Source organism: Triticum aestivum, chromosome 1D (assembly GCF_018294505.1).
Source record: "Triticum aestivum cultivar Chinese Spring chromosome 1D, IWGSC CS RefSeq v2.1, whole genome shotgun sequence".
NCBI lineage: Eukaryota > Viridiplantae > Streptophyta > Magnoliopsida > Poales > Poaceae > Triticum > Triticum aestivum.
The window spans coordinates 194,268,905-194,279,504 of NC_057796.1; the positions used below are offsets into that span (position 1 = coordinate 194,268,905).

At 40.9% G+C, this 10,600-nt stretch overlaps 1 protein-coding gene across 3 annotated transcripts; it reads right to left on the reverse strand.

The window, feature by feature from the left end:
* Positions 1 to 880: 880 nt before the first annotated feature.
* LOC123180927 (RNA-binding protein 39) lies at positions 881 to 10,206 on the reverse strand. 3 transcript variants are annotated; one of them, XM_044593114.1, is made up of 13 exons: positions 9,478 to 10,206; positions 8,659 to 8,731; positions 8,532 to 8,588; positions 8,079 to 8,134; positions 6,868 to 7,081; positions 3,957 to 4,043; positions 3,766 to 3,840; positions 3,604 to 3,684; positions 2,653 to 2,717; positions 2,071 to 2,287; positions 1,783 to 1,871; positions 1,415 to 1,529; positions 881 to 1,187 (listed from the first exon to the last, which is right to left on the reverse strand). In XM_044593114.1, the coding sequence occupies exons 1-13, from the start codon at positions 10,077 to 10,079 to the stop codon at positions 1,137 to 1,139; spliced, it is 1,782 nt and encodes a 593-aa protein (XP_044449049.1). In that variant the 5' UTR covers positions 10,080 to 10,206; the 3' UTR covers positions 881 to 1,136. The 3 variants fall into 3 exon arrangements, with proteins under 3 accessions (XP_044449049.1, XP_044449050.1, XP_044449051.1); XM_044593115.1 differs by lacking the exon at positions 9,478 to 10,206 and adding an exon at positions 7,370 to 7,429 and having other exon boundaries at positions 8,659 to 8,737; XM_044593116.1 differs by lacking the exons at positions 8,079 to 8,134; positions 8,532 to 8,588; positions 8,659 to 8,731; positions 9,478 to 10,206 and adding exons at positions 7,160 to 7,285; positions 7,370 to 7,429.
* Between the last annotated feature and the right edge of the window lie 394 nt (positions 10,207 to 10,600).

The following is a 10,600-nucleotide window of genomic DNA, read 5'->3' on the forward strand; positions in this document are numbered from 1 at the left end:
TTTGCTCTGCATCAGCGGGCAGAGCAACAACGAACGGGGAGCAAAGTTTACGACAGCGGTGGCTGATGTTGGCCTGATCTAGAGGAAGGAGAAGACGACGATGCGGCAGGAAAAATGTGTGGTCGTGGCTTCCTGCGTGGGGTTGGGGGGTAAGGCAAATGCTAAGCAGCGTGTGGGACCATGGACGCATGTCGACCGCTGGACAGGGCTTACATTTCGCTGTTTCCAACCGGTGGATATTAAACGTTTTCCCTCCAAAAATTATGCCAATTGACGACAATATGACATTTTCAGGAGGAAAAAAACAAGGAACCGACGTCTGAGGTGGGAAAGAGCTGCATGCACTTTATAACAACAGTGCCGTACATGCGCTTTTCGTATTTCTTAGTTCAGACGGACGAACTAATCTAAGGGGGTGTTTGTTTCTAAAGACTTTTTGATGTAGGGACTAGAAAAAGTCCTTTTTAGAGACTTTTTAACCAAACAGGAGGGACTATTAGAGACTAAAGAGTCTTTTTTAAGACTTTTCCAACAATACCCCTCGCTGCACCTATTGGCCCGCCACCCATAGTGTTGTTTGGTTGTTATTTTTCTGTATACTAAAGATAACATAGTCCTTTAATCCCTGAAAACAAACAAGGACTTTTTAGAAACTAGGGACTTTTTAATTGGGACTAAAAAAAGTCTTAGAACTTATGAATCAAACAGGGCCTAACTTGAACGCAATCTTTTTCTGTCAGTAAGGATAACACATCGTACTTCTAATAGGCCATGGACCATAGATAGAGAGTAGATAGGGGAGGATCCACTTTTTTTCATCGGTTCAGGGTCCCCAAATTATCTTAGTTATCATTAGAACATAAAAGGAATACTCAAATGCTTTAACCATGTTATACATCACCTTTTTTATATGGCATAGGAAAAAATCCAGCATTTCCATATACTGCTACAAAGAAAATGAAGAAATCTCCAATTATCACAAAAGATGCAACTGCCCAAACATGCCTCTAGTCTTCATAATGTTACAAGAAACAATAACTAACAGGGTTACTACACTCAAGACTTCACAACTTCAATTGGAACCGTTTAACAGCCCTAGGTCCATCACCAGATATAACTTGTCTGCTTTGTGAATTTCATTCCATAGCTGCGCGGTCTGGGAACTTCATTTCATACTGTTGTGCTGTCTGGAAAAGAAAACAACATTTTAACCCAAATGAGCGACAAGAGCATAGTACACAAATACACCCTCCATTCACAAATATAAGATGTTCGAACTTTTTTCTGAATCGGATGTATATAGATGTGTTTTGGTGTGTTTATTCACTCATTTCAGTCCGTATGTAGTCCATATTGAAATTTCCAAAACATCTTATAAAAGTGAACGGAGGGAGTAGAAGATAAGATGTGCTACCATAAAGGTTGCCGTAATCATCTTTCCAGCAAACCATCGGCCGTGAAGTGATCGTTGCGCACTTGCTGCTGCTGTTGCGCTATCAAAATGCAGGTACACAAAGCCGGCGGTATGCCTGTACCAAACAGTGAGGGGATGTTAAAAGTGGATGCAAGTCAGGACAGCACTACTAGTATGTGTGAAACATTCTTTCTGGTAGTATTCAGTATGAACCAGCTCCTTAAAAACCAATACATTTTACAAGTCCATACCAAGTTGGTTACTGCCAACTTTGTTATCCTTGCTTATAACAACCATTGATAACATGTGTGGATAACAAGTTGAAATAAAAGGGCATACCATCAGGGTTTAAAAAACAAACGACTTACTTGTCAACAAAAATATGCTTCACTACACCAAACTTCGAACATTCGTCTTGCACATCATCTCTAATATCCAAATCAAAATCAGGATCCGTCTGCAAGGAAAAGAAAATTTTCAATCAGGTTAGTCAGAAACTCAAATGTAAACAGGAAGTAATAATACAAGTGAAAGAAAGTAACAATTGGCACAAAGAATAATAATAATAATAATTTTAACCAGCTGAACAAAGACGGGCAAGCACCTATAAAATAGACAAATAGAGATGAACGAAAAAATATGAAAAGATGAGATACCTCCACTGCTGGGTCAAACATGTTCTTCAGCAATAGGAATTCAGTAGGTGTACCAATATCAGCAGATTGAGAGATGATAGGAAGAGGTGCCCCTGGAATTGCTCCAACAGGCTGTACAAGAAGAGAAGCAGCTGTCAGAGGAGCACCAAGCATTGATGCAGCAGCGGGCAATCCAACAGAAGTGTTCAATCCAGGAGCACCAATGCCACCAGTTAAGCTGCAGACACAAAAATAAGATTAAAGGACATGAAGTGCAAGATCCTATAAACCGTACATAGGATGATTCTGCCCAAAACCATAGTGGCATAAACTAACAATCAAATGCTACAAGTAAAATAACATTTGGTGCACAAACAATCGTTCCCCTGACATGCTATTCATCGTTCATTATCATGCGGGACAACAGCTACAGCCAGCAAAAGGACCATCTCAGATAGGGAAAAGATTTTGTTGAGATTAATATCTTAAAATAAAGCTCAGATGTATGTTTCAACCAATATATATGTATACATATAATAGCTGTGCATTATCTGCCACCACATTCATAGAAGCACAGAGCAAAAACTAACACAGTAGCAGTACCTGGTTGCAGTGCCACTGCGGTCCAATTTCCGCATCAGAAGGGCTCTAGAGCTTGCATTTAATGCCTGCATAAGTTGAGTACACAATGAATACACATAATATTTGACAGGAAAGCATAATAGGTGATAAGAGCATAATAGTACATCCAAATATCAGAGCCACTAAGCAGCATTTATAGCCAAGGATACAGCAAAAACAGAAGCAATACAATTTAAGAAATAGACCAAATCAAGAAAATCAGAAGATGCTTCACGCTAGTATTATAAAAAAAGAAGTTTTCAAAAGAAACTACAGGTTAAAGTAGAGAACTGAGAAGGGACACCCTCGCCATTTTCAAGGACCAATCTCATGAAATACAGTACTAATAGATCAGACTTGCTACCCAACATAATGCTTAGCAAGGTTGCATTTGCTCATGACAGTGGTATGACAAAAAAAATGACATCAGTGTCTCAAAATATTTTATTATATTCACTGAAGGGGCTACCTACTAACGAATAACACAAAGCCTCTCAACCTCCCCACCTGAATTTTGAGTTGTAGGCTTAGTGGACAAGAGAATAAGCACGTGAAGTGACTATATTCACTGAAGGGGCTACCTACAAACGAATTTAGCTACACAAAGTCTCAACCTCCCCACATGAACTAAGTGGCCACTGGAGAATGAGCAAGTGAAGTGACCAAGGCACAAATATGTACCATATCTCCCTTCGTACAAATGACTGAGAAGAATATTCTCTGCAAGGTTGAAACCATCTGCAAAAATAACGAATTTCCTATATGACACTACCTATTGGGGAAGGAAAAAACAAGTCAGAGATAAGAGAAGCCCCATCATACAAGTCCCATATATAACCCTGCCTTTTGGGGAAGTACGAACAGAAAAGAAAACAAGAAAAGACACGAAAGCCCGCAGGAATGAAGTTTGTAGTGTGGAAACAAGAAACCCACCAAGCCTCCACCTTCATCATCATCTAAATCTCCAGTAGTTGTGCCAAGTTGCACACCACCCTGATCAGTAACAGCTGAGACCTGGTTGAAATAATACAAATTGTCAGCTGAGTATGTCTTAAAACTCTTTCGGGAGCAACACAGCACATATCAATAAGTTACCTTTATTACTCTCCCAGCAATATCAAGTTGGCCATTTAAACTCTGAGCAGCTTTTGCATCTTCAAGCCGTGCAAACTGCATGATGCAAGTATCAATGAGAAATTAAGAGTCCTGGCAGCAGCTTAATGGGAATATATATATCCACACAAGAGAAGAGCTGCACGAGAATATGTCAATATATCGCTACTTACCTGAATGAAACCAAAACCTTTGCATAGCCCAGTGAGTGGATCTACAGGCAGCTGGACAAGCTCCACTTGCCCAAATGGTTCAAAGACCTGAAAAAGCAAACTCGTTATAACAGACTACGTGAATTTAATATAAAACATAATTCAGAAAGTGGATTTGGAGACCTATTCTGCAAGGAACCACAACAGAAATTCTACAGGTATATCATATGGTGGCAGTGAGTAGAGATTAAAGAACGATTCCACAGCAGGTTCGACTCTTTCTTTAACACCTTGAAATAAATCTCACTTCAAGTGAGTAACAATGGGTTAGACCATCATTTTTCTTTAGTTTATTTCAGACGATCAGCGTGTCTTAACAGAAATTGCTTTGCGCAAGATGAAGAGTACTTTTAGGCGCGCCGGCTCCGCGGTAGCCCTGCACGGTGCTTCAAGCCCAAGCAGTGGTCTAGATGTCAACATTGCATTGCCTGTGTGGATGTGCTTAGAGAATTGGGGGGGAAACTAGGGCTAATGCTACTTGCGTATTGGCATGGATTCTGTGGATGAAATGGGAATGGGATGTTTATTATAAATGGTAAGGGAAGGAAACTCCTGTAGATATGAGTTGGGGATCTGATAAGATTGTAGATGAGGATAATTTTACTGTCGTGAAATCTGGGAGGAAAAGAAATAAAAGTAATTTTGTGATTTCTAGACCTTTGACTAGAAATCAGAAATACATTGCTATGCAACAGGATATGCTGGCTAATGCTGCCCATCCTCCTGGCAGAAATACAAGGCAACAGAAAACACATCCTAATAAAAAATGATGGGGCTATTTTGGAATTACAGTGGGGCAGGCAAGAAGGGAATGACTTCCTGCCTCTCTGGTCTTGTTGGTGATCATTCCCTTGATTTCTTATGTTTGAAAGAAACTATGAAGAAAATTTTCCTAGCCAGTTATTTCAGGAAAGTTGATTTTAATGATAGTTTTTCCTGGGAAAGGATTCCATCTGGTGGTCTTTTTGTGTGGTGTGAAAAAATAAAAAATTGGAAATTATATCCTGTTAGAAAGGAAAGTTAAACGGGCTTTATAGAATGTGTATAGCACTGCTCATGCTGAGTTTAACATAGAATTTCTGACTGAGATGGCTCAATTCTGTAATGGCACTGATACCCCTTGTGTTGTTGGTGGGGATTTTCAAATTTTGAGGCACAGTTGAGAAAAAAAACAAATATATGCACCATTCAATACTAGTAAGAGCAGCATTGAGAAGTACAGTCCTCCCAGCCATAGTTACAGTATTCCCATCCCAGGCATCACATCTCAACAGGAATTTGTTGACAATGAATTCCCAGTCACTATTCCTTAATGCAGCACAGTTATCCCCAAGTACTTCATAGAAAAGTGGCCAATGTTACAATTAGCCAAAAGGTCAGGGAATGGCAAAACCACATCATCAACAGTTACCCCCAAGTACTTCATAGGGAAGTGGCCAATGTTACAATTACCCCCAAGTATTTTTAGTTAACTTTCTGCCATTAACCAAAAGAAATAAACTTTCCCAATCACAGGACATAAGAATCCTGTCCAGCTTCTGTAAAGTAGGGTGAGCCTGCTTATTGGTAAATATATAAGCCTTCTTATTGGTCCAAGTATATAAACCTCTGCTAATATGCAATTAAGGGTATTAATAACAGAGTTGAACACATCAGTTGGAAAACTTGACACCTTTGTGTGAACAGTATCCCCAAATGTTTGGTGTTTACAACTATTCTGACTGTACTGTGCAGGAAAGTTTCAATGATGATGTTAGCACCTTCTTCAGTAGGTGGCTCTCTCCTGAGCTTTTAGCAGAGTAGAGTAAGGTGAGGGATTGTGAGAAATTTGAATTTATCTACTAATCCTGATGTCATTTACTGGTCTTTGGGATCTAGTAGCAAATTCTCCACGCAATCTGTCTGGCTGGAAAGCTCTCTAGCAGGTTGTGATTATGGATGGATTTGGAATTCTGAAGTTCCCTTCAAAAAACAAATCTTCAGTAGGTGGCTATCACAAGATGCTTTGCTGGCCACAGATGGTATTAGTAGCAGAAACTGGCCTGGCAATCCCAGGTGTTCTTTCTGCAAAGAACAGGATACTTCCCAGCATTTATTCTTTTTGTGTCCACATGCAAGAGTGCTCTGGAGAGCAGTGCGTGCTGTTTCGGGCACTAATCTTTGCCCTAACAATATGTATCAATACTTCTCTTGGATTTATTCTTTTTTACCTGGGCATGAGAAGGTTTATACAAGGATTCGCGGCTGTTAGCTGGGCCATTTGGCACTGTCGTAACAGAGTTTGAACTTAAATGGCCTAAAACTCCTTTCGAAAACTGTGTTCACCACTTGGTGTGGTTGATAAGCCTGTGTACTAATGGTCTTAACTATGTTTTGTTGGAACTGCTTAGGTTAGTGTGTTGTGCAGACAGGTTTTCGCCCCGCGGCGCATGATTCAACTGCGGTCACGGATGGTGGATTTCCTGTCAGTGCGTTGAACTCATTCTTCCTTTTCCCTTTCTTCAACCTCTTCAGACTGTTGTATTTCTGTTATGTTTGTAAATGGGAAGGGGCTGAGCCAATTCCAAAAATATATATGTCAACATTTGAGAGATGTTTACAAATATATTGGGGCCTTAGGGCACTTTCCATGACATTATTATTTAGTCTAACTACTAATTAATCAAGTAAATAACTTTATTAAGATGAAGCACTTTGTACATATAACGGATTAGAGGAAAATGATGCGAGAATTGCTTACTGATTCTAGTATTCTATTGATACAACTTTCTTTTTCTTATCTGCCTCTGCAGAACATTATTTAAATGAACAAAATACAGGAAGTGAATAATAATACTATTAGCATTAAATACAAGAAGACTAGGTGGTTGACCTGTCTCAATTGGTCCTCGGTGATATTGGAATGAAGGTTGCCAACATACAGCTTTCTTGCTCCACCTGAAGCTGCTCCACCAGATGTCGCATTTGACTGAGCTAAGTTCTTTTCGGCCTCTGATGGCTTAACCATTACTGCTTGCCCTAGAAGCGGCTGACCAGTCAGAGCAATTGCCATTGGAACAGACATGACATCATAGAACTCGATGTACCTGTCAATTTAGGCAGATCATTACTACAGATATTAGAGTATTCAACGAAAGATATTTTACCTGTCATAGAAAGTAGACCTTAAATGAGCTATATATGTTAGAATTTTTCATAAGCTTCAGAGTATTTTGGAAATTTTGATCAATTTTTGTGAGTAGGCAATTTTCGAACTTGGTTCTTGGTTGCCCCCGTATTATCCTAAGAACCTGCACCAAGTTTTTGTCAAATACTCTGGAATCAAACTGCCCTAGATTGCTGACAGCATCAGAATGATCTATATTCCATCTTACTTGTAAAGTGCCGATAATCCCAGCAGGTAGACCAAACTACAAATATTTCAGTGTGCAATCCTGTTGAGTATGACAAACTGATGAAAAATGTTCCCCAAGGAAAAAAAATCAAATATGAACTTCAGAAAAATGCTCATATAATCATACAGCCAGAGACAGATGGAAAACAAATTATATGACAAGATCTAAATTCTAATTGGCAAGCAACAAAAACAGATACCAAACAGCTATATTTCCTAGAAAATATATATTATCATAATGCATCCCTAATTTCCAAAAAAAAAATTAGGCAAAGGGTACTGTCAAAGTCCTAGTAACTACATATGTAATATGCAGTGTATCATCAGTTTGGAAGCAACCCTAACTTGTGCAAACATGGTAGGAACAAACAATAAAATATACTACATGATGATTGCATCTCAGAGCACCATCAATCTCAACCAACTGAATGGCGATTATATATGCTCAGCTCCATTTTCCCCTTTTCTAGTGCCGTGCATACTGACTTATTTTCTGGAGTTGTGCATGTTACTGGCAGGGAGCTTGATAAGCATTCGCGATTTGACTATATATGGTAGGAAACCAAAATTTAAATATGTTGTTGGTTCAATCATCTGCAGGCGAAATAGTTCTGAACAAGATATCTATATTCTTGCAAAACCATTCAGGGTTTGAATATACATCACAACAAACAGGTGTTGGAACTAACCCAACTCCTTTGGAACGCCGCGAGTTTCGGTCCATGATAAGGCGGACATCACGAACCTACACAGAGAAAAAAGACTCAGATAACTAAACCAAATTTATGCTAGAAAGCTTACTGTGCAAGTAAAGGATCAATGACTACTGCAAATTACTGCTAACAAATGATAATCACATGCTTGCAAGACATGGTTCATTACTTAAGCAGAAGCACAAAATAGGAGGTGTTTACTAAAGAACGAGTTATCTTTATGCAGGACAGTTTCACCATGTGAACATTGATATTCCAAAAGTCAGTCACTAGTTCAGTATAACATTAATAAAGTTCCATTCATCAGCTTGAGAACAGAACAGTTCGAATTCACTAAAACACAGCAATAGAAATCCACAGCATCATACTCCTGTGAGAAGGAAAAGTTTTCAAATTAGAATGCAATGTGGTGTAGATAATTTGCATCACCTTCCCTGCTCTTGAGAAGAACTCATAGACATCCCTTTCATCTGCCTTCAACGATAGCTGCAGTAATGCTGACAACATTAACTTAATGAAAAAACAGAAACATGATATTTTTGCTTGTGAGGCTAACCTGGAAGGCAAATACAGTCCTTTGATCTCTTTCTGGGTCAACTTCTGGTTCTGTACCATCATCTTTCTTACGCCTGCACACACAAAAATAAGTAGCTTCAGCAAAAGAGAGAGCAGCATAACAAACATCAAGTAGCAACAAATAGAAATTGTAAACCCAGACGGCATTGTCATTACTAGTCAGAAATCCCCATGCGAAAAATATTTAACTATCTTAGAGAGCCCAAGGCATTAGCAGCCCATTCCAAGTTGTCAATATTTCACAAGAAAAATGTTACAAATTCATGACCTGATATCACGAGTCAGACTCATTGCTGAAACCATCTGAAGAAAGCTCTAGCACTTTGTATCTGTGAGTCCCATATTAATGTTCAATATTTAAACCTAACAAACCTAGAGGATAAGAAGTGTACACTACAGGAAACATTTAGCAGCTACAGAATCACTGGAGATTTGTGCACTGTAAGGTTACTATGTTCCATCTGTATGTATAACAGAGTTAGCATAAACTACTAGGCTTCTGCAGAAGAAGAAAAAGACAAATCAAGAGCACTGAATCATCTCCGCTCATTACACCACATAATCTTTTATCTAACACAAACAAATATGAGTAAAAAAAATCTCACATGGATAAAATACGCTCATTGTCTGGAACAAAAAAATCAGAGTATGTCAGAGGAATTTCACAGCACACCATTTAAATCCTACGGTGATCTCGGAAAATTTGCTGTGTTCCAAACAGAGCCAAAGCATTTCTGCCTAGAAAATTAACCTCGACATTCCAAGAGCGATAGTTCTAGGGGAATTCACAAGTTTGTACCTGAAATCACGGTCTCTGTAGTCACGGTGGCGGTCGCTGCGTTCACGCTCCCGCTGGAGCTCCCTCACCATCTCCTCCTCCTCCCCGCGGCGGCGCTCTGAGCGGCTACGGCTCCTCCGTTCCCTCCCATTTTCCCTCTCCATTAGCTTGTCCCTGCCCTCCCGCTCCTTTTCCCTAACCTTCTCACGGTCGCGGCTGCCATCCTTCTCCCTAACTTTCTCTCGGTCCCGGCCCTCTTCCTTCTCCCTGACCTTCTCAGGGTCGCGGCTCTCATCCTTCTCCCTAACCTTCTCGCGGCTGCGGCCCCCGTCCTTCTCCCTAACCTTCTCGCGGTCGCGGCCCTCGTCCTTCTCCCTAACCTTCTCCCGGTCGACCTTCTCCTTCCCGTCTTCCCGGTCGCGGTGCTCACGGCCGCTGCGGTGCCGCTCGCGGTCTTCTCCCGAGCGAGGACGCTTCGATCCGCGCTCCTCTTGGTCGCGACCGCCGCCGCCGGCGGTGGAGGAGCGGCGGCGCGAGCTGCGGTCCTTCTCACCCCCGCCGTTGGTTGAAGGAACGGAGGGCTCGACTGCCTTCTCCAAGTAGTCGTACTCGTCAAAGTCCATGGCGGTGAGGGAGTGGATGGGGGAGGAAGCGGAAACCCTAGACGGCGACTCCGCGAGAGGAACGAGGGAAACAAAAGCTACAAAAGAACCCTAGAGATTGGGCCGCCGCTAGTCTTTGCCACGAATTCACAAGCCACTATCAAAATTTGTATACGCTACTCCTGTAAGGTCTGTTTGGTTCGTGAAATGGAATGGCATGGTTCTATACTTCTATTTCAATAGAATGGGTCAGTTTTAATTTGCTAAATGTGTGTTTCATAAGGGCAATTAGAGCATTTTCAAGAAACAAAGGTAAGTATTTTCTTGCGGCTTTTCTTTCTTCCTCTTAAAGAAAGGAAGGTCGATCTTGCCTTATCGCCACAAGACCCTTCTATGTCGCCGTCCTTTGGCGGCTCCCCTCCGCCGACAACTTTGGTCATCGATGGTGAGGGGGTAGTCGGATCCACGCATGTGAATCATTTTTAGGCTCTAGTAAGTTAGGTTTCTAGGTCGCCATCGTGTTCGCTTCGGTGGCGGCGATG

Coding starts and splice junctions, on each gene's coding strand:
- LOC123180927 (XM_044593114.1), bottom strand. CDS start 10,079: ATGGACTTTGACGAGTACGACTACTTGGAGAAGGCAGTCGAGCCCTCC. Junction 1,872..2,070: donor TGTTTGACCCAGCAGTGGAG/GTATCTCATCTT, acceptor TTTTCCTTGCAG/ACGGATCCTGATTTTGATTT. Junction 1,188..1,414: donor TGATTACGGCAACCTTTATG/GTAGCACATCTT, acceptor TTTCTTTTCCAG/ACAGCACAACAGTATGAAAT.